We start from the raw sequence: 24,948 nt of genomic DNA on the forward strand, positions 1-24,948 counted from the left end.
TAGTGCGGAATAGGAGAAACGTTAAGGTAGTGTTAGGGAGGTGGGATAAACTGCTGTGGAGAGAGATAGGAAGAGAAGGGTTTCAAAGCTTTTTATGGCATTCTAGGAATGTAACATGACTTCTTTATGTGAATGACTCTAATGTAGTCTTAAATGGCTTCTTAATTATTGATATTTGGTTGGGTTTCTGTTTCTTTGCATGCACAACCAGGATTGAACAGGGCTAAGAGATGTCTGGGATTTACATGACGAGATAATACTACTAGGATCTATCTAGATTCATTATATCATATTAAGACATTTCTCCCATGGAATCAGGAACATCCCAACCCAGTGCACATGCTAAGTTTTTATTGAAATTCAGTGAACTGCTATGGTGTGAAATTAATTTTTATTGTCAGTCCCCTGCGTTGGCAGGCCGACTCTCAAGCCCTGCGCCACCAGGGAAGCCCTATAACACTTTATATAGCTGAGAATTCATCGATCAGGATTTTCACTCTCATTGGAATCCACTACTTGCCTACGACAAATCGGACACGTAGAGTTCTCAGACAGCCAGCGATCAATGCAGTGAATGTGATATTCATGGGAGCAAGGTAGTATGCGAAGCTTGCTGTTTTCTGTGTACTCTGTAAGGCAAATGCTACAGGCTTTTAGTGCATCATTTTCACCAAAAGATCTTACAGCCAAGCTGTCAATCTGTGCTTTGGTGAGTCCTGTAGTTTGCAGATTATGGGAGGACCCAGAGTCCCTTTCATCAGATATTATTAGGCTAATTTGTATACCCCCTTGGCTGGTCTCTGATGATAAGTTTGTTTCTTCAACGCCTTCAAACATCCGTGATCTAATTCCTGAATTTTCATCACTTGAGCTGGAACCAGAAATAGGACTAGAACTGGAACTAGACGTACAATTGGGGCTTGAATGCCAACTCAGTGTGGAACTTGAATGGGTATCATAGCTAGCATTTGAATCAGAACCAAATGTACCACTACTATTACCATTAGGTGACTCTAGCCATTCCATGTTTTGACTTGGAGGTGAGACACTATGCTCTAAATTACTGTCACTGTCCATAAGGTTATTTGAGTTACTAAATTCTGTCATTGTCTGCCTTAACGTGCTCTGAATTGGAACAGATGTTGTATCATTTAAGCTAGTATTTAACATTCTGCAAACGGGATTTCTAATGGTATTGACATAAGCTCTCACACCTGCCTGCTCAGAATGTGAATACATATGCCTCAGTCCTCGTTCACTTTCAGAAGTGACAGTGTTGTTTGGTGTCTCAGATGTTAACTGAGTTCTACTAGCTCTGCTGTCTCTCTGAGAATATGCTCCAGAATGAAGTTGTCCTACTTCAAGATTGAAGGGTATGGTTGGATATATTTCCCTCATTCCCCAAGATTCACCACTGCTGGTTGTATCTGGAGAATTTTCTCCATGAACGGCATTCCTTGTTCTAGAAGTTTCAATAAGACCGCTATTTTGCAACTCAAATCCAGTCATTTGCTGTGTCAATATTTCTTGGTGCTCAGTTCTAGAAAATCTCGCATTCTCACTTAGCAGAGGCTGCTCAAAATTCTGAGAGGGTATACTATGATTAAGTCTTTGTACAATTTCCCTAAGTGAACGTGGAGGCGACCAACTTTCAATTCTTGCTCTGGTTCTCCGATACTCTGGGCTCCTACTTCTTGCTCTTCTCTGACTTGTGGTAGGTGGGAATTCCATTAATGTTTCAGTTGTATCTTGTTCAGACATAGATGGTCTTGTAAATATTGATTCAGATTGTGGACTTTCCATTTGCCTTTGGCTGTCTTCCATATTTTCTCTTCTGGGAAGTCTTGCAGACGCTACATATTCATTCTCTGGATTTGGACTCCCATTATCAAGGTTAGCATTTATTTCTAAACTGAATATGAACTGATCACATTTAAGATTAATTTGGCTCTCTTCTCTCCAAGATTGGTTTTCTCTTTGTCCACTTGTCATATTTTCAGTTTGTCCAGAACAGTTAAGCCAGTCTATTAGAGAGTCACCACTAGACACGTCATCTGAAGAGTCTCCTCTGTCTGTTCACAAAAAAAAATGGGGAGGGTGTATAAAAGAACCACCAAAATTAGAACCATCATAAAATAGCACTCTGAAACTTTGTTTCAAAAACAAACAAAAAATGAGAACTTAAATACTCAGGTGTTTTCAACTGATTTCACATTTATAGAGTTAATATTTTATAAACTGCACTGTGTAGATTTATACGTAAAGGTAGAAAAGTTTCGATTCCATCCAAAAAGAGTGAGCTAATCCTAGATAAACTTAGAGAATTTTTTAAAAAGGGAATCCGGAGGAAGTCTATGTTTCAGTATTTCATCATATACACAGCCCTGTGTACCACTGTCGGAGGAATGTCAAGAGACTTTTTTTTCAGTCCACTGTCAAAACACTAATGCAATTAAACAAGGTAAACACCAGTTAAGGTGCAATGCTAGTAGTTTAGTTCAATTTACATTATTGTCTAATTTTCATTAGTCTCCAACATGACTACTTGTAGGCTCTTCACTTATGTGCTTTTGATAATAGATAAGCTGTTTTAAAATATAAGGTTATTGCCCAAACATAAACAAGTTTTATAGGTTTAAAAGTGTTTGCATTTTGAATACTTCTTAATGTTACCAAGATTTTTAATTGACATTAAATTGAAGGTCAGATCAAATGAATAGACTGAACCTAGCATGGTACATATAAGACCATATTCAAGAGCCAAAGTATTATAGTATCCTCTTCATTAGACAGCAAAATCCTGTACTTCACACTGGGAGGGAGGACACCAGACCTGAGGTCCGAGCAGGGTTTCTCAGCCTTAGCACTACTGACATTTTGGTGCTGGACAATTCTTTGTTTTGGGGAGCTATCCTGTGCATTGTGGGATCTTTGGCAGCATCCCTGGCCTCTGCCCACTAGATGCTAGTAACACCCATGCCTCCCCTGTGACAACCAAACATATCTCTAGCCATTGTCAAATGTCCCCAGGTGTTGAAGAAAGCACAATTGTCCCCAGTGGAGAATATTTCTGTTTGCTTTTTTTACATGTCTATGTAGAAAAAATAATTCAGGAAGTAGGAGGGACTTTCAGTTGAGGTCGAAAACCAAGAAAAATACAAATAGGCTACTTTGCACTGTTTCCCAATTAAAACAACCCAAATGTGAATCAGGAAAACAAACAAACATACCTTGACATGCTCACCAAAAATCAAGTAAATGCCAGTTCTTTTTATGAGAAGTTACTTACCAAATTAATGTAAGTCACTTCTGTATAATTTACTCTTTACTATTATGAAGTTACTATTTCCTATTATGAAGTTCCTTATTCATCCCATCCGATTCCCTCCAAAAGCAAAATATACCTGTATTTTCATCTGAGTCTTGTGGGGCGTTTTCTTTAATTAGCTGAAGTCTTCTCAGCAACTCTTCTTCCGTACTTTCACCTGGAATGCCTAGAAGATTGTTGTCTCTCATAAGTTCGTAATCTTCTTCACTCAGATTATTTACGAACCTGGAGAAATCTTCTTCCCGAACCAATCAGTCCGTTTGACTTATGTGTTGGGCCGAAACTCCATCTCCTTCATCGTTGGAATCCGAGTTTTCCACCTTAATAAACAAGTGGAAAATTATCTGAAATTCACGACGTGGTGTTGAAATTCACCAGTGGTCGTTTCGTTTTCTTCGCTTTCTACTTCCTGCCAGAGTGTCCGGTTCCGACTCAGTCGGATGACCCTCCGCATAGATTCCTCCCTTCTCCCTTCCCGACTCAGTTCTGTGGCCCCTGGTGACGCAACAGTTGGGAGCCGCCTCTAGCCCAGAACTTGCTAGACGTTGCCTAGGCACCCATTATCTTCCCCGCTGTTACCGAGTAGGGACTGGATTCAGGTTAGGTTTCATTTCATTCTAAACCAGCCAATGTTACTGAGGGTTTATAGTGTACCAAGCACCGTGCTTCACCTCGTTTCACCCACAGGAGCCTATTCTCAGGTTTTCAGGCTCTGATATGCTCTATTTATTCGTTACATTCCATATGACTGCCTTCTTCAAAATGCCATGCCAAAGTCAGCCTAGTTCAATGCAGCAATTCTCATTTTCAGGTGCCCAGGGACCTCCGCCTTTTCTCCTCATGAATTTCTCAAATCCTAGACTCTCACTAAGAAAGCCCACAATGTTTGATAATTTACCAGAGCCCTGGCTGAGTCTCTTTAGTGTGTCCTCTCCCTTTTAACTGTTAATGGCTTCATCTTGCATTATATGGTCCTTTAGTCTTGTTTCAAACAAACAAGAAACACCAAAACTTTGGCAGGCTTTTCTGCTCAGCCAGGGAATTCCTTCTCCACAAAAGCATCAGGTTCATTTTTGTCCTCTTTTCTCATAAATATTATAAATAGTACTTAAGCAAAACTAGCCAGAACATCACAGGAACTTTTAGGACAGATACATAATAGTTACTTTGTCTGCCACAGTGAGTACTGACTTTGCTGATTTTGTCGCATGTATCATCTGAAAGGCTTGGTGAAAATAAAATAACGCTCATTTGCAATGCTATCTGGAGGAGACCTCTAATTCACTCTCAGTACACAGCTTAGAAGTTGAAGGAGCTGTGTAAATTCACAGTTGTTGTTTTGTTCACGGTCCACAGCAGGCTTTCTTGTTTGTTCTCAAGGAGATGGAAGGATGGTAACTTTACTGGTGTGACAGTGAAGAATCTAAGTCTATGTCCTGCTTTTGACATTTGTTCCATGCCTTGTTTAACTTAAGCTAGAAAAATCAATCTTTCCCCTCTGAATCAAATCTCAGCAAGACTTTGGATGAGAACAGAATCCCCTAGACTACCCTGCCTCCTTTATGGACTTCTGAGTGTATTTGTTATCTTTTACTGAAGTTATTCTTTTCACAGGGGAACTCTGTTGTAAACTTGTTTGCTGTGCCTCAATCAAAACTAGCAGTATTATGAAAATTCAGCGTGATTTGTACTCTTGATGCAGGAAACCCTCACAATCGTTAGTGTTCTTGAGAGTGATTGATTCAGTTTAATTCAATTCAATCAATTCAAGTGTCAAGTATGTTTAGCGTTTGTTAAATGTCAGTCATATTATCGGATATTAAGATACAAAGATGAGTCTATTTACGAATCTGTTGTCATTAGAGTATAACAAACAATTGAGCTACACAGAGGTAAAATTACAGTTTTGAGGAGAAAGTGATTTGAGTGAGAGAGAAAATCGGTTTCACTGCATTTGGGTTTTAAAGGATGAATAGGAGTTTTCTAAGTGAATGAAAGGGGGAAATATTTTCAAAAGTGAGAACAGCAACTGCTAACACTCGTAAAACAACAAGGATACTAGATTTTAATTACTAAAAAAAGACATTAGTTAAATTGGCCGAGCAAGGCCAAAAAATGGAGACCTTTATGACATGTTTAGAAGTTGGACTTTATCATTAGTGCAATGGAAAGATGTTGAAGTCTTTAGACAGTTGATGGTCAAATTTGCAATTTAGAAATAATATTGATAGTAGTGTTGAGGATGAATATGAAGGGCAACAGTTTAGATGGGAGGGTCAGAAATAGATAGCGGGCAGCCTAGGCTAGTGATGATAAGGATCTGAATCAGGGCAAAGGAATATGATTAAAATGAAGGACTTTAACAGATCTCTAGGCAGCAGAACTGATTAAACCTAGTAATATGTGGGAAAGAGGGAAAAGTGGGGAGGGGGAATATATGAGGGAAAGGCAGGGGTCAGGATTACTTCTGTATTTCTGTCTTCGCTTAGTGGACAGTGGTACCAATAAGAAATAACACCTGATTCTGAAGTTGTATGGTTTAGCTTAAGAGGGAGCATGATTGCTTATGATTAGAATAGTATGCAAGTTACCTGAAGATTCAGAAAGTCTTACAGTCTTTCCAAATTTAGGTACAGAAGCACATGAACTATTAATAGCCCCGGATGTTTGGTGTTCCCTGTAGTTGGCTCTCAGTGTCAATGACTCTAGCTTCCTGAACTATTTGTTCCTGGTTATGTCCCAATTCTGGTGCAAGTAACAGGGTATAGGGATCATCATCCCAGAGACCTACTTATTGACCTTGATTATTTAAATAGAAGCCACCAATATAGCTGTGCTTTACACTTAGTTCTCTCATGTCTTGACTTTCCTTCTGAGTATTGCAGTGTAGGTTCAGTAGTTTTCCTCTGGATGGCAATATTGCTGCTTTGGCCTTTGTTCTATCCCTTGTCTTGATATCAGAAGTCTTCTGAAGATGTTTTTTCTTCACTTCTCATTTCAGAGATGGGAGGTGCATCAGGATGTCCGGAGGTTGACTAGAGCATCACTCTAAGTTGAGTTGGAGGGGAAGAGGTTGAAGATGGAAAGCTGCTTACTTTCAAACAGAGTCAAGCACTTAAAAATTTGGCCAATCCATTGTTTATGATGTGGTGACAAAATGGGGTGTGTGTGAGCAGATTTGGCTGTTCTTTTATCCTGGTTGTAATAATGGAGTTTTGTAAATTAAGAGTTTTGTTTTACTGCCTCTGTCCAAGGAAGCTTCTGAACAGATTCTATGACTCAAAGGGAGACTGAAAATAAGCAAGAGATAGCATTCTCCCTGAATATGGGTAAAAGGAGTTCCGTGGCTTTAGAACTGTAAGAAATGATCAAGACATATATTCCAGATACCTACTGCAGTATAACAGACCAGTCCAAAACGCAGTGGTAGATACAATAGAAACCATGCTGTTATAGTCAGGACTTTGTGAGCTAAGAATAAAGATAAAGAATACTGGGGATGGCTCATCTCTGCTCCATCATGACTGGGCCTCAGCTGTGGTGGCTTGAATGATTGGAGATAGATTAGATAACTTGACTGGTGTCATATGTCTGGAGCCTTGGTTCTGGCTAAGTTTTCTTTGAGTCACATCTTTTGGTGCTGAAATGTCCAACCAAGATGGCATCTTCATTCACAAATCTGGGGCTTGAGTTGGGCTGCACAGGCTGAAAAATCTGGGGCTGGTTTCCTCTCTGTCTCTGTCTTTCTCCATGAAATTTCTCGGTGTAGTTTTGGAGTCTTAGCAACCTGGATATCTCAAAGTAGTTGAAATCTTACATAGTGAGTGGCTTCACCCAAAGTAAACATCTCAAGAGACTTGGATGGAATCTGTAAGTCTTCCTATGACTTAACCTCACAAGTGCAAGAACACCTTTTCTCTTGCATTCTGTTGATTGAATAAGCCACTGTATCAGCCCATATTCAAGAAGTGGGACACCACATTCTACCTTTCAATAGAGAGGTAACAAAGATTTTATGGTTATATTTAATGTGCTATAGCACATGATGAAAAAATTCTTATAATGATGACTTTTCAGTTGAAGTGGAAATTAATCTCTCCCTCTGTTTTCTGAATTGCATTATTCTCTGGGTAAAAATAAAAAAAGGGAGGACATAAAATCTGAAGTTCTTTGCATTCAGCCTGATTTTAAAGATACCCAATTAAGGATCTTTTTATTATGTAATAGTTTTCCCACATCACAGACCATTGGTAATATTAAGAGCTATTTACTGAGCAACTGTAATTGCTAGACACTCTGCTTGTGTTTTAACTTATTTGATCTCAAGCCCCATGCAAGATAGGTATTACTATTCTCAGAGATAAAGGCATTGAGGCTGATGCAAATTAAGTGATTTTCTCAAAGTTACAGTAATAGATAATATGTTTAGATTCAAACAAGGTCTATAGGATGACTCTCCCTGTTTCGCTCTACTCCGCTATGTTTAATGAAAACACAATTTTAGACATCATTACACAAACGTAGTAAAATCTCAGTTAAATGAGATGCTTGAATCATGTTTGATCATTTTCGTGTGCCATTTCAATTCTGCTTTGGAGTTAGTCTAGAATATCTTCGTTTTAACTAAATAAAGAGTAATTTTAAATCAAGAAGTAAACATAATTAAAGCTTGATAAGATATTTCATATATTTATGTCTTTTTCTTTCCTACCAGAAGGATGGGTTAAAAGCTTAAAAGCATTGATGCAGAAAAATGAATATAAATATGCATGTCTCATGGAATCTACTGGAATTGGTTCTTTGACACAAATACTTGTTTTGAATCTAAACACGAAATTCTTGTTAATTGAAATCACACCCTTTCCACTTACATAGGCTTGACACTAGGAATTAGTTTCATCTCTTCCTTATTCTTACCTCTAATTATGGAAATAAAAATGTATTTATTTAGCAAGGTCTCATCCCTCTTATCATTTCCTTTCTTCCTGGTTCTGCTCAGATTTAGACTTTTTTTTTTTTTTTTTTTTTTTGCGGTACATGGACCTCTCACTGTTGTGGCCTCTCCCACTGCGGAGCACAGGCTCCAGACGTGCAGGCTCAGCGGCCATGGCTCACAGGCCCAGCCGCTCCACGGCATGTGGGATCTTCCCAGACCAGGGTACGAACCCATGTCCCCTGCATCGGCAGGCGGACTCTCAACCTCTGCGCCACCAGGGAAGCCCAGATTTAGACTTTTGATAGCTTTTCTATTAGTGCCGTGTCAGTGGTTAGTTTGCTTCTATGCTTTCTCTAGTTTTGAGCCATTTTACACACTTTCTCTGAGGCATGCTCCAGGTCTGTTATTCACAAGCAAGTTAGTTCATACTTCTGCACAGTTGTTTATTTGTAAAGTCTTACCTCCTAGATTATTGTAATAAATAAATAAACTTACATATACATAAATAATATTCTGTTTGTTTGAAAAGCACTCTGACTTTTTGTGAAAGAGACTCACTTCCCAATTTTACAGCATTAATCTGAGGAACAGGGGCCTGCTGGAATACTCCCCAGGGACAGAGGCTGGCAGGTGCCATCTTCCTGCTCTCTCTCTGCCTTGATAAAACTGAAAGGTGCCATCTTTTTTCCCCTTTTTCCTTTCCTGCAGGTGACAACTTTGTGCTCCAGCCAGCTGGCTCCTTCTTCCCTGCTCTTCCTCTGTCTTGCTATATATATATATTTTCTTCTTCTTTTTCTTTTTTTTCTTTTCCCTCTTTCCCTTTATTCAAATGGTGTCATCTTTGCACTCTTCCCACCGCCTCACTCAGCCAGTAAGCATCATCTTCACACTTTCCTTTTGATGTGCTCCAGAGACCCAGAATCTCCAAGACAGGAGATCCCATTTTTGTGGCCTCCACTCAGGGGATACTCCTTGATCACCTGGCTCTGGAGGCCAGGAGGGATTTCTTTTCTGAGTCCCATGGGACTATAACAATTGGAGAGACAGTTCTTGGCAGGATACCACCCCCAGGATGTACCACTACACATCAGACTGAGACACAGCCCCAGCCTTTACATGAGAAAAGCCTATTTGCTAGTAGGGACAAGACTTAAGAGCAGACTTCAGGTTCAGCACACATCTAGAGGCTACGGATGTGCTCTCGGGGAAGGTAGGCTGGGGGTGCCATCTCTCCACCCTTACTCTGCCTTACTACAGTTCACTGGTATCTCCCAGAATGGAGCTTGTACACTTATGTGAAGCACTGTTTTCTTGTGACTGCTCCCTGGGGAACACCTTCAGATTGCTTGCTTCTGGGGCGCAGCAGGGCTTACACTTGCAATCTCACAAGGCTAAATATATTTGCATTCTTTAAAAGCTGTTACCAAATTTTCTGGCTTCCTATCAACCTGAATCTAGGTACTGCCTGAGATCCTCCACTTTGGGTTGCTCATTTGTCTTGGCACACCCTCAACTGCTGGGATGGTGTGCCAGGTCTATTAAAAATAAACTGCTTAGACAATCACAAAGATTTGAGAGGCAACCAAGAGTAGACAGGGTTAAATGACAAGGTTCATCTGTCACACAGCTCTTCAAGACTGGGAGATGTGGCTATTTCACTTAATGCATAGAAACCAACACAGAGAGTCAAGCAAAATGAAGAAAGAGAGGACTATACTCCAAAAAAAGAACAAAATAAAACCTCAGGGAAAAATCTTAATGAAATGAACATAAGTAATTTACTTGATAAAGAGTTCAAAGTTATGGTCATAAAAATGCTCACTGAACTCAGAAGGAAAATGGATGAAAACAGTGAGAACTTCAACGAAGAAACAGAAGATATAAGAAAGTTCCAAATAGAAGTCACAGAACTGGAGAATGCAATAATTGAACTTAGAAATACAGTAGATGAAGCACAAGAAAGAATAGGTGAACTCAAAGACAGGTCAGAGGAACTCATCCAATCAGAGAATAAGGAAGAAAAAAGAATGAAAATAATGAATATAGCTTAAGGGATTTATGGCACATCAAATGGAATAACATTCACCTTATAGGAACTCCAGAAGGAGAAGAGAAAAGGGGGCAGAAAACATTTGTAGATATAATATCTGAAAACTTTTCCTAACCTGGGGAAAGAAACAGACATCCAGATACAGGAAGCCCAGAGAGCTCCAAAGCAGGTCAACCTAAAGAGATCCATACCAAGAAATATGAAAATTAAAATGTCAACGTTAAAGATAACAAGGGAATCTTAAAATCACCAAGAGAAATACAGCTTGTTATATAACTTGTTATATACAACTTGTTATATAACTACATCAACCTAAAAAGCTTCTACACAGAACAATAAACAATCAACAAAATGAAAGGGTGAGCTACAGAATGGGAGAAAATATTTGCACATCATGTATGTGATAAGGTGTTAATATCCAAAATATATGAGGAACTCATACAATGGCTATATATATATAGATAGATAGATAGATAGATATAGATTCTCAAACAATTCAATTAAAACTTGGGCAGAAGAACTGAATAAAAATTTTTCCAATGAAGGCATCCAAATCACCAACAGGTTCATGAAAAGATGCTCTACATCACTAATCACCAGGGAAATGCAAATCAAAACTACAACGAGCTATCACCTCAAAGAGACTAAGAGGTAACAAATGTTGACAAGGATGCAGAAAAGGAAACCCTTGTGCACTGTTGGTGGGAATGTAAATTGGTACAGCCGCTATGGTAAACAATATGGAGTCTCCTCAAAATATTAAAAAGAAAACTACCATACATTAGCAATCCTGCTTTGGGTGTATATATATCCAAAGAAAATGAAATCACTATTTCAAAGAGATATCTGCACTCACACGTTCATTGCAGCATTATTCACAATTGCCGAGAAATGGAAACAACCAAAGTGTCCATACATGGGTAAATGGATATAGAAGATTTGGTACGTACATAGATGGAATATTATTCAGCCATGAAAAAGAAGAAAATCCTGCCACTTGCAACAACATTTATGGATCCTTGACGCATTATGATGAGTGAAATAAGTCAGAGAGAGAAAAATAAATACTGCATGATGTAACTAAATTGTAGACTCTAAAACAGCCAAACCCAGAGAAACAGAGAATAGAATGGTTGTTGCCAGGGGTTGGGGTTGGGGGAAATGGGGAGATGTTGACCAAAGGGTAAAATATCCAGTTAGCACATGAATTTCTGGGAATCTAATCTGCAGCATGGTGACTGAGGTTAACAGAACTGTATTATATACTTTAAAGTTGCTAAGAGAGTAGATCTTACATGTTCTCACCAAAAAAAAAATGTTATTTATGCGAGGTAACGGAGTTGTGTTAACTAGCTCCGCTGTGGTAATCATTTCACAACATGTAACATAACAACAGGTTGTACACCTTAAACTTACACAATGCTATATGTCAATTACATCTCAATAAAGTTAGAAAAATACAGAAAACAGACTGTTGCACAACATTCAAGCAAAAATACTAGTTTTGGGCTGCTTTTTCTTGAATTTAGTCATTGTTCCTTCTTGAATCTGTTTTGTATCACATGATAGCAGACTCATACAGGCAGCTTACTTCTGATCAGGCGCAGCCAAAAAGAAGCAACTGATGGTATATGGGAGTTTAGGGATAAGCTACGAGATTTCTCCCTTTCTTCCTCTACTTTGTGAAGATTCTCCAGCAGCAACTTTGTAACTTCCATGGCTCCAACTCCAATGAGACAGAACTGGTATGGTCTGACATTGATGATCATTTAACCTGGCCCTGGACTCCTTTACAACCCTCTGCTTAACTCTGCCTTTCCAGCATAGAGGTAAAAGTAAATTCCTGTTCCTACTAATCACTCCATTATCTAGGTGGCCCTTCTTTACTTCTCAGAAGTTTCATCACTGGTGTTCTTAATACCCTGTATTAAATTTATTTGCAAAGACTTGAAACAATTTCTATTTTATTTGTTATGGGCAAATACAGTATAATAAAATTTCCAAATATTAAAAAAAAATTAGAAGAGACATGAAATCTCAAAATGGGGAAATGTTAGCCACGTTTAGGAAGAAAATGTACTAATATTATTGGAGGAGAGAATTCAGGAATTGGAAGATAACACTAATGAGTTTGGAAGGTATAAGACTGTGGAGAAGTTTGAATGGTGGGCTTCATGCCACCGGAAATAGGGAGTGATTCAAAGTTTTATAAAGATTGTGCTCACTTCAACAGCACATATACAAAGTTTTATAAGATTAATCTGAAAGTGGTAGGCAGTTTTGAGTATGTGATGGAGTGATGTCGAAGAAAAATTGCACCAGATGGTTAAACAGGCAAGGAGTACTTTACTCAAGATGATTCTGTAATAGGGGAGAGAGACTGAACTCCGTTCTGCTGATACAAAAGGCATGGAAGTTTTTAGATGCCAGGATGAGCTGTAGGAAAAATAGTAGAGGATGCTGGGGAAGAGGTTGGTCAATATAATTAGACCATCTCTGTTTGCTTTGGCTCTTATCAAAGTTAGGCTCCTATACTCCCCACAGAGACTGGGAAGTAGGGGCAATACCTTTCTTGAAGGTTATATTTCAAAGAGCTGACTCCCAGGTCCTTGAGAAAGACATTTCTGGGTTGGAAAAGTATCAAGTGACTAGGAGAAAATTTACATCTCAAAGGGGCAGAGAAAGAATTTACAATTTCAAGTTTCTTAAAGTAAATGTTTTCAGAAAAGGGAGGTTAAGGGCCTATGGTAAAGAAAAAACCTGTCTGAAGTTGAGCCAAACTGAGGGACACATTAAGGCCATCTTGATCAGTAGTTAAAATTAGCATTACCATTGTCATTTGTTTCTAGGTATTTTTTAATTTCCTCTTTGATTTCTTCAGTGATCACTTCGTTATTCAGTAGTGTATTGTTTAGGCTCCATGTGTTTGTATTTTTTACAGATCTTTTCCTGTAATTGATATCTAGTCTCATAGCATTGTGGTCGGAAAAGATACTTGATACAATTTCAATTTTCTTAAATTTACCAAGGCTTGATTTGTGACCCAAGATATGATCTATCCTGGAGAATGTTCCATGAGCACATGAGAAAAATGTGTATTCTGTTGTATTTGGATGGAATGTCCTATAAATATCAATTAAGTCCATCTTGTTTAATGTATCATTTAAAGCTTGTGTTTCCTTATTTATTTTCATTTTGGATGATCTGTCCATCGACCCAAAACCTATGGGATGCAGCAAAAGCAGTTCTAAGAGGGAAGTTTATAGCAATACAATCCCACCTTAAGAAACAGGAAACATCTCGAATAAACAACCTAACCTTGCACCTAAAGCAATTAGAGAAAGAAGAACAAAAATATCCCAAAGTTAGCAGAAGGAAAGAAATCATAAAAATCAGATCAGAAATAAATGAAAAAGAAATGAAGGAAACGATAGCAAAGATCAATAAAACTAAAAGCTGGTTCTTTGAGAAGATAAACAAAATTGATAAACCATTAGCCAGACTCATCAAGAAAAAAAGGGAGAAGACTCAAATCAATAGAATTAGAAATGAAAAAGGAGAAGTAACAACTGACACTGCAGAAATACAAAAGATCATGAGAGATTACTATAAGCAACTCTATGCCAATAAAATGGACAACCTGGAAGAAATGGACAAATTCTTAGAAATGCACAACCTGCCAAGACTGAATCAGGAAGAAATAGAAAATATGAACAGACCAATCACAAGCACTGAAATTGAGACTGTGATAAAAAATCTTCCAACAAACAAAAGCCCAGGACCAGATGGCTTCACAGGCGAATTCTATCAAGCATTTAGAGAAGAGCTAACACCTATCCTTCTGGAACTCTTCCAAAATATAGCAGAGGGAGGAACACTCCCAAACTCATTCTACGAGGCCACCATCACCTTGATACCAAAACCAGACAAGGATGTCACAAAGAAAGAAAACTACAGGCCAATCTCACTGATGAACATAGATGCAAAAATCCTCAACAAAATACTAGCAAACAGAATCCAACAGCACATTAAAAGGATCATACACCATGATCAAGTGGGGTTTATTCCAGGAATGCAAGGATTCTTCAATATACGCAAATCAATCAACGTGATACACCATATTAACAAATTGAAGAAGAAAAACCATATGATCATCTCAATAGATGCAGAGAAAGCTTTCGACAAAATTCAACACCCATTTATGATAAAAACCCTGCAGAAAGTAGGCATAGAGGGAACTTTCCTCAACATAATAAAGGCCATATATGACAAACCCACAGCCAGCATCATCCTCAATGGTGAAAAAATGAAACCATTTCCACTAAGATCAGGAACAAGACAAGGCTGCCCACTCTCACCACTCTTATTCAACCTAGTTTTGGAAGTTTTAGCCACAGCAATCAGAGAAGAAAAGGAAATAAAAGGAATCCAAATTGGAAAAGAAGAAGTAAAGCTGTCACTGTTTGCAGATGACATGATACTATACATAGAGAATCCTAAAGATGCTACCAGAAAACTACTGGAGTTAATCAATGAATTTGGTCAAGTTGCAGGATACAAAATTAATGCACAGAAATCTCTGGCATTCCTATATACTAATGAAAAATCTGAAAGTGAAATCAAGGAAACACTCCCATTTACCATTGCAACAAAAAGAATAAAATATCTAGGAATAAACCTACCTAAGGAGACAAAAGACCTGTATGCAGAAAATTATAAGACACTGATGAAAGAAATTAAAGATGATACAAATAGATGGAGAGATGTACCATGTTCTTGGATTGGAAGAATCAACATTGTGAAAATGACTCTACTACCCAAAGCAATCTACAGATTCAATGCAATCCCTATCAAACTACCACTGGCATTTTTCACAGAACTAGAACAAAAAATTTCACAATTTGTATGGAAACACAAAAGACCCCGAATAGCCAAAGCAATGTTGAGAACGAAAAATGGAGCTGGAGGAATCAGGCTCCCTGACTTCAGACTATACTACAAAGCTACAGTAATCAAGACAGTATGGTACTGGCACAAAAACAGAAAGATAGATCAATGGAACAGATAGAAAGCCCAGAGTTAAACCCACGGACATATGGTCACCTTATCTTTGATAAAGGAGGCAGGAATGTACAGTGGAGAAAGGACAGTCTCTTCAATAAGTGGTGCTGGGAAAACTGGATAGGGACATGTAAAAGTATGAGATTAGATCACTCCCTAACACCATACACAAAAATAAGCTCAAAATGGATTAAAGACCTAAATGTAAGGCCAGACACTATCAAACTCTTAGAGGAACACATAGGCAGAACACTCTATGACATAAATCACAGCAAGATCCTTTTTGACCCACCTCCTAGAGAAATGGAAATAAAGACAAAAATAAACACATGGGACCTAATGAAACTTAAAAGCTTTTGCACAGCAAAGGAAACCATAAACAAAACCAAAAGACAACCCTCAGAATGGGAGAAAATATTTGCAAATGAAGCAACTGACAAAGGATTAATCTCCAAAATTTATAAGCAGTTCATGCAGCTCAATAACAAAAAAACAAACAACCCAATCCAAAAATGGGCAGAAGACCTAAATAGACATTTCTCCACAGAAGATATACAGACTGCCAACAAACACATGAAAGGATGCTCAACATCATTAATCATTAGAGAAATGCAAATCAAAACTACAATGAGATATCATCTCACACCAGTCAGAATGGCCATCATCAAAAAATCTAGAAACAATAAATGCTGGAGAGGGTGTGGAAAAAAGGGAACACTCTTGCACTGCTGGTGGGAATGTGAATTGGTACAGCCGCTATGGAGAACGGTATGGAGGTTCCTTAAAAAACTACAAATAGAACTACCATATGACCCAGCAATCCCACTACTGGGCATATACCCTGAGAAAACCATAATTCAAAAAGAGACATGTACCAAAATGTTCATAGCAGCCCTATTTACAATAGCCCGGAGATGGAAACAACCTAAGTGTCCATCATCGGATGAATGGATAAAGAAGATGTGGCACATATATACAATGGAATATTACTCAGCCATAAAAAGAAATGAAATTGAGCTATTTGTAATGAGGTGGATAGACCTAGAGTCTGTCATACAGAGTGAAGTAAGTCAGAAAGAGAAAGACAAATACTGTATGCTAACACATATATATGGAATTTAAGGAAAAAAATGTCATGAAGAACATAGGGGTAAGACAGGAATAAAGACACAGACCTACTAGAGAATGGACTTGAGGATATGGGGAGGGGGAAGGGTAAGCTGTGACAAAGTGAAAGAGCGGCATGGACATATATACACTACCAAACGTAAGGTAGATAGCTAGTGGGAAGCAGCCGCATAGCACAGGGAGATCAGCTTGGTGCCTTGTGACCGCCTGGAGGGGTGGGATAGGGAGGCTGGGAGGGAGACGCAAAAGGGAGGGGATATGGAAACATATGTATATGTATAACTGATTAAATTTGTTATAAGGCAAAAAATTTAAAAAAATAAATAAATAAAAAAAACTAAAAAAAAAACCAAAACAAAACAAAACAAAAATTAGCATTACCTTCAGGAAGGTTATTTTATAAAGAAAAGCAATGCTTTAGAAACTTTCTCTGAAGAATCAAAAGTAACTGTCTGCTAGTTAGATACAGGTCAGGAATAATGAGAAAGGGCAGTTACAAAGTTAACTCAACTAATGTTCTCTGTGTTGTAGCTTTAATAAAGATGAAATAAGTAGAAAAATAATAATCCATTGGTACACGGTGAGAGCCAATTGGATGGATTGCCCAATTAGAAATACTTCTTTATTTTCTAGTCATTATCAGTCAAGGATTAACAAACCTACTTTTATTAGATATACTTCTGTCTAGGGATTGAGAAATATCAATTATTTAAACTTAATCACTACTTTATTTCTGTGAGATTTTTAAAAATATACTTTGGGGAAAAGTAATGGAAGAGTGATATAGCACTAAAACATTGAAGTGAATGACATAATAAGATCCTATCTTTCTCAACTTAAGGAGAAAAAAAGGGAGGGCAAAAGAAATGGGCAGAAAGTAAGTTTACCTACCAGTCATTGTGTCAAGTGTTTTCATATATTTATCTAATTTAATACTCACAAAACAATGAGACATAAGGAAGATATATATCCCATTCCGTAGATGAAACTCTGTTTACAAAGTAATATATCAACCAATTGTAGAGCTGACCCTTGAATTTAAGGCCTTACGTCTGTTGAAATGCAAGAGCCAAACCCTTCTAATACAAGGTGCTTAGAATAGGTAGACTTCAGGGAGCAGGAAAATTAGAGCATGCGTGAACTGATGACAAGTTTTGCTGATCTACTAGCTTTGTGAGATTTGTCTAGATCCAAAGACCCTTGCTCTACTAAACCATCAAATTAGAGGTGGTCTCCTTCTTAAACAACCAATATTTGCAGAGCTATTCAGACTTTGGGTCATGGTATTTTTTCAAGGATTAACTATGATCACTGGCTTTTCAAATTTTAACCTTAGAAAGTCCTTGCTTTTGTTGGAAGCAATGTTAAATTTTGATGCAGTTGTTTGCAGGGATGAAACTTGGTCGCCCTCTGGAGGCTATTCTCAGGTCCGACTAGCATACCTTAATTTTGAGAAAGAAGTCAGGTCTCAACAATTTAACAACTCATTTTAAATGTGTGGAAATTATGTATATACATTATACTTTTTTAGAAGTTACAAAACATTGAGTTCAAAATGCTCAAAATATTTTAAAATGCTGAATTAAACGTTTTATGGCATAGCATGTTTTGAATTCCTGTTCTCCCTTTGGAAATGGAGATGGTCATCATTCTCCTTTTATCATGCAATATCTATACTGGGACTAAAACCGTTATTTTTTCCTCCCCTATTATAAGAACACATGGGCAATTAGTTCTATAAATTGAATGATAAAACACATGACAATACAATACACTCGATTACTACCAAGATCTTTCATTTTAAGTTTAAAAAAAAATCTCTAAATTTCCAATTAAAAAAAATTGTTTTTCTTTCTCTCAGAGATAAAACATCGGAGCTTACAAGAACCCTTAAAAACAGAATGGCTCAAAGGATAAAAATGTTTTGCTCCCTAGTTCATTCTTGTTCAGTTTTCTTGTAGAAGGTGTATTATACCAGTTAGTGTAAATTATACAAGCAAAGTTCTTGCCATATATTGGTGACAGCATTTCTACATAAAGTAAGCATTTATGGGGCTTCCCTGGTGGCACAGTGGTTAAGAATCCACCTGCCGATGCAGGGGACACGGGTTCCAGCCCTGGTTCCCGAAGATCCCACATGCCACGGAGCAACTAAGCCCATGTTCTGCAACTACTGAGCCTGCGCTCTAGAGTCCGTGTGCCACAACTATTGAGCCTGCGCTCTAGAGCCCATGCGCCACAACCACTGAAGCCCGCGCACCTAGAGCCCATGCTCCGCAACGAGAAGCCACCGTGATGAGAAGCCCACGCACTGCAACAAAGAGTAGCCCCCACTCTCCGCAACTAGAGAAAGCTCGCGTGCAGCAACGAAGACCCAACACAGAGCCAAAAATAATAAATAAAAAAATAAATTTTAAAAAGTAAGCAGTTATGAGCTGCTATAAACCTACTGTTTCTTTACTTGATTTAAATGAATTTAATTCTTTAAATAACTGAGCAGGTAGAGAATTTAGACTCAGCCATTATTAGAGGTACCTTATACAGCCAAAGTGGTATAAAAACCCTGTAACATGAAAGTGTTGTGGAGGTCCTTCTGGTCTTCTGAGACCGGGACACCTGTACCTTTATGTCCCATTTATAAATGTTCCTGTATAATGTTTGGGATGTTGAAATATTTGATGAGATAGATACCTCATGCCTATTACCTGCCTTCCCTATATCTCTCTCAACTACATCCCTCTAATGAGTTGGTGCAGCTCCAAGGCTCTATCCAGTAAAAAGGGAGTGTCAGGCAGTGCTTGTTGTACTCAATGGCTTTTAATCCTCCAACTGCCTTGTAATCTCCTCCTTCACACCTTGATGCTTAGAAATGGCATATTTCCTGAGGAAGAGGTTTCTAGGGAGTCCTGGATACTTGCTTGAAATGGGGACAGGAGGATGGAGGAACAGAAGGGAAGATATAGGGAAGATGAACGGATTTTTTAATATATATATTTTTTAATTTATTAATTTATTTATTTATGGCTGTGTTGGGTCTTCGTTTCCATGCGAGGGCTTTCTCTAGTTGCGGCAGGTGGGGCCCACTCTTCATCACGGTGCGCGGGCCTCTCACTGTTGCGGTCGCTGTTGTTGCGGAGCACAGGCTCCAGATGCGCAGGCTCAGTAATTGTGGCTCACGGACCTAGTTGCTCCGCGGCATGTGGGATCTTCCCAGACAAGGGCTCGAACCCGTGTCCCCTGCATTGGCAGGCAGATTCTCAACCACTCCGCCACCAGGGAACTCCGGATTTTTTTTTATATAAATTTTTCTGCCATAAAAACTATAGGTAGCAAGCAAAGCAATCAGGGAAATTTATATTCATGCATTAATTTACCACTTACAATGATGAGTAGATAGAGGACATTAGATAGATTAAGGAAGTATCTAGGAGGTAAAATGGATAAGATTGATAATGGATAGGATATAGTGGCTGATGCGAGAGGGTGAACTCAAGGATTATTGTTAGGTGCCTGGTTTATACAACTGGGTGAATGGTGTCCCTACACACTAAGACAAGTGAAAATGAAGGAGGAGAGATTCGGCAGTTTAGGGAGACCATGAGTATTTAGCTTTATGTATATTTTAAATGAACAGATTTAGATGTTAAATAAGCAACTGGATTTACAGAATTCAGATTAGAGGTCTCAGGTACACAAATGTCCAAACTTTATGGAGTTGGTAACTGAAGCTGTGTGTTTCTGTGAAATCATATTATGAGTTCTAGAGTGAGAGGACATAATGGCCTAGAACTGAATTTTGCAGAATTTCAACATTTAATGTCTGAGGAGAAGGATACATACCTGCAAAGAAGATAGAGAATGAACTGCCGCAGAGATTAAAGGAAAACCAGAAGAGTTTTTGGGTCAAGGAAAATCAAGTCTCAAAGACAGAAGCAAATCCTACTTACAGGTCAAGTAAGTAGGAGATAAAATTTTCACATCGCATCCATGGATTTGGAAATAACTTATGAAGTACCTTTTTATTGGAGTAATAAAAGATGGATTCTATTGGGAGTGGGTTGAAGCATGAGAAGGAAGTAATAAAGTGAAGATATCAAATATAGATAAACATTTTTAAACAGCTTTATGGAGGTACAACTGATGCACAAAAAATGGCACATGTTTAATGTATACTATTTGATGAGTTTGGACATGTGCATAAACCCATGAGACAATTAACACAATCAAGGTAATAGAAATATCTGTCCCCTCCAAAAGCTTCCTTGTGTCCCATTTTTTCTGTGTGTGGTAAGAACACTTAACATGAAATTGACCCTCTTAACTAATTTTAAGTGCTTAACACTATTGTTAACTACAGACACTATTGGTACAGCAGGTTTCTTGAATTTACTCATCTTGTATAACTGAAAATTCATACCTGTTGAACAACAGCTCCCCATTTCTCCCTTTCCCCAGCCCCTGGCAACCAACATTCTATTCTCTGCTTCCATGAAGTCTGATTATTTTAGATACCTCATATAAATGGAATTATGCAGTATGTGCCCTTCTGTGACTGGCTTATTTACTTAGCATATTGTCCTCCAGGTTCATCCCTGTTGCCACAATGGTAGAACCACCTTCTTCTTTTAAAGTTGAAAATATTCCATTGTAAATATATACTACATGTTTTGAACCATTCATCTGTCGATGGACATTTTGGGAAAAACTTCTTGACATTGATCTTGGCAATGATTTATTGGCTATGACACCAAAAGCACAGACCACAGAAGCAAAAATAGACAAGTAGAACTACATCAAAATAAAAAGCTCCTGCACAACAAAGGAAACAACCAACAGAATGGAAAGGTAACCAATGGAATGGGAGAAAATATTTGAAAATCATATATCTGGTAAGGGGTAAATATCCAAAATTTATAAGGAATTCCCACAACTAAGTAGCAAATAAACCAAATAACTCGATTAAGAAATGGGCAAATAACTTGAATATATATTTTCCAAAGAACACATATGAATGGCCAAAATGTATATGAAAAGGTACTCAGCATCGCTAATCATCAGGGCAATGCAAATCAAAATCACAAAGAGATATTACCTCACACCTGTTAGGATGCTTACTTTCAAAAATACAGAGGTAACAAGTACTGGGGAGAATATGGAGAAATTGGATCTCTTGTACACTGTTGGTGGGAATACAAAATGGTATATAGTCACTATGGAAAACAGTATGGAGGCTTCTCGAAAAATTAAAAATAGAACTATCATATGATTTAGCAATCCCACTTCTGAATGGATATATGTAGATATATATATATGTAGATATATGTGTGTGTGTGTGTATATATATATATATGTATAAGAGAACTGAGATCAGATCTCAAAAAGATTGCACTCTCATGTTCATTGAAGCATTATTCACAATTGCCAAGATATAAAAAAACATTTTCAAGAATTATTTTAAAAACTGTGCCTTTGAAGAAGAGATAGTGTGGTAATTAGTAATAGAAGTCAGGTGGATAAAGGTGAGTTTGGTTTTGCTTTTCTTTTTTGCTTTACTCTTCTTTATTATTTTTCCCAATTTGGAAGATTTTAGAATGTTTAAAAAAGATAGTGGAAAAGATCCAGATTAGAGAAGGTATTGAACAAAATAAGGATCCTTAGAGAGTACAAGGTGATGCAATCCAAATCAGGAGTAAGGGAATTGGGTTTAGTAGGAATAGAGCTTCTGTTCTCTTAAATTACCAACGGAGATAAAGATGGCAGCAGATGTAGTAACTCTATTATGTTAATTAACAGGAAAGTTCTCCTAATGTTTTTTTCTTTTCTGTGAATTAAAAGAGATTATCTCCTGATATTATAGCAAATGGTGGGGACATGCCATTTAAGAATAGTGCAATAGCTGAATCACTTTGTTATACAGCAGAAACTAACACAACATTGTAAAGCAATTATACTCCAATAAAGATTTTTTTAAAAAAACAAAGAATAGTGCAGAAAGAGAGAACAAACTGTAAAGAGTGGGAAATGATGGGTCCAGATTAATGTAGCAGAATTAAAGGGCAATATTAAAGGACCTTTTAGGTTAGTGATCATGAATTTATAAAGGAAACAATCTAAACTATTATACACTTTACTTGGGAAGACTTTGAAAGCTGGAGATCAAGAAAAGAGAAAGCAATGGTTTGGGTTGATCCAGCATAATTAAAAGACACTGGAACAGGGCTAGGGACAAACACACTATTAGATAATGGACATTGGAATGTAAGAGAGTAAGGAGAGATACAAAGGCAGTATCAGGAGAAAGCAAGGGAGTAAACAGACTTGCGTCAAAGTACTATCATAGTGGTGGGGTATTTGAACAAGTGAACTGGAATGTGAGAAGTTATCGTAAAGGGATGGCATATTTGTGTGAATAATTTTTAAAGACTATTTCTCTTTTTCCACCTCTGATTTTTATTTTAGAGGACTGACTCCTGAAAACTCGGTTTCCCAGGATTCACTGGCAACTAGCTTCCAATTAATTTTGAGTAAAGGAAGGACTGGTGAGAGTTTGGAAGAAGGGGATAGGGGAGAACCCAGAATGCCCTCTTTCTTTGAGTTGTACATACAACTGAGGCTTCGTCTCCCTCATGCGTCCAATTCCTGCTCAAGGGCTTCTCCCTCCATGTCCCCAGCACCCACCAGCAGTCTCTACATTCATTCCAGTTCTGCTTAGGGGATTCAGTCTTTCCAAACTCTAGGTTGCCTTCCTATTTCATTTGACTCCAGATTTTATAACTTTTGAAACAAGCTCCTTTTATTAAAATCTACTTTCTAAACTTCCTGAAGCAGATTTCCTGTCCTGCATGAGTAATCCCAGGAAAAAGATGCTCAAGATGGGACTCTGGAATAAGGTTTTGAGCTTGAATGTAGTAGTGACTCCATTGCCAATGCAAAAACAAGTGCTTCTTCCGAGTAGTGGAAGCAATAAATAAATTACCAGCAATATTTGCTTTGAACATATTGCCAGTTGAAGACAATACTTTTACATGTCAAGCGGCAGCTGATTTTGTCTATTACAGCAGTAATAACTACAAGCACCACGGGGACCATTAGCTGCTTCTTATAGCACCAGAGAGCTTACAAAATGAAAATGTTTACACTTAATGTTAAAAGATGTTAGGTGTTTAAACTCTCAGATCGAGGCATGGGAAGACACAGAGAGCCACACTGAGGGCCTTAAAATTTTCTCACGTCTTATAGCCACACAGCAGACATGGCTGAGGATCAAGTTTCAAATCTAAAAGTGTGAGTTGCAGAATTAAAATGTAAGTTCAAGGTACATCTGTGCTAAGTCTCACAGATTAATATCAGGACATTGATCAGGAAGAGCTGGGTATTAAGATAAGGATATATTGAGTATTCAGGATAAGTGCAGGTAGGCAGACTCAGATTAATATGAAAATTTTTAACCCAAATCTTCCTGTGGTTTCCTCGCCAAAGGAAGCCACCCTTCTTCCTCCCCATTTGAGGAAACTAACCTTCCCTTACTTAACATATGTCTAAAGACCTCATCTAAATAGGTTAGTTTTCAAGGAAATTTCTACTTTTCTCAAGACCTACCCACATCAGCACTTACTGCATCCTAATAACTACAGTCAGATTCCACCAGGCCCCAGGAGGCAAGTATAATGTCCACCCTGGTAGGAGTTAGCATATACATCAAAAGAAATGCTATATCCTGCTAATGTGTATCAGCAGAAACCTGTATAATGTGTGTGTGGCATATGGTTTGTTGGGTTTTTTTGTTTGTTGTTTTGCAGTATGCGGAGCTCTCACTGTTGTGGCCTCTCCCGTTGCGGAGCACAGGCTCCGGACGCGCAGGCTCAGTGGCCATGGCTCACGGGCCCAGCCACTCCGTGGCATGTGGGATTCTCCTGGACCAGGGCACGAACCCGTGTCCCCTGCATCGGCAGGTGGACTCTCAACCACTGTGCCACCAGGGAAGCCCTGGCATATGTTTTACAAGTGCTAGACTGAGAAAGATGGAATATAAAGTTGGAAGGGGTTGAATTTATTATAAAGAACATACCTGAGATTCAAAGTATTAGCTCTAGCTGATGGAATTGGCTCTAATCGTTGGCTTGTTTGGCTGACTGATACATAGATTCAATAGTCAGCAACATTCAAAGAGGGCAAGATGCCATAATTTATCTGACAGAATGTAGACAAAGGAATCCATGTACTTAAAATGAGAATGTTGGAGTGGATTAATTATGTAAAACCCACTCAACTATCCCACAGTTATGCCCCCACAGAGGTCATCAATAACATTCTTCTTCAAGACATTAAGACATTCTTTGATGAGAGAAATACAAGCATCCTTGAAAACCTCTGTGGAATCTGTCTTCTGGGGGCTAATGATGACAATGCGGGATAGAACCAATGAAATGGCCCCCATGCTTTTAA

The 24,948-nt window shown here is 38.2% G+C and overlaps 1 protein-coding gene across 1 annotated transcript; it reads right to left on the minus strand.

Moving 5' to 3' along the window:
- Nucleotides 1-477: 477 nt before the first annotated feature.
- LOC309807094 (E3 ubiquitin-protein ligase RLIM-like) lies at nucleotides 478-24,940 on the minus strand (the record flags this gene model as incomplete). Its single annotated transcript, XM_082626332.1, has 2 exons — nucleotides 478-1,923; nucleotides 24,782-24,940. The coding sequence occupies 2 exons, from the start codon at nucleotides 24,938-24,940 to the stop codon at nucleotides 478-480; spliced, it is 1,605 nt and encodes a 534-aa protein (XP_082482458.1).
- Between the last annotated feature and the right edge of the window lie 8 nt (nucleotides 24,941-24,948).

Source organism: Mesoplodon mirus (genome assembly GCF_964341445.2).
Source record: "Mesoplodon mirus genome assembly, chromosome: 1".
Classification (NCBI taxonomy): domain Eukaryota; kingdom Metazoa; phylum Chordata; class Mammalia; order Artiodactyla; family Ziphiidae; genus Mesoplodon; species Mesoplodon mirus.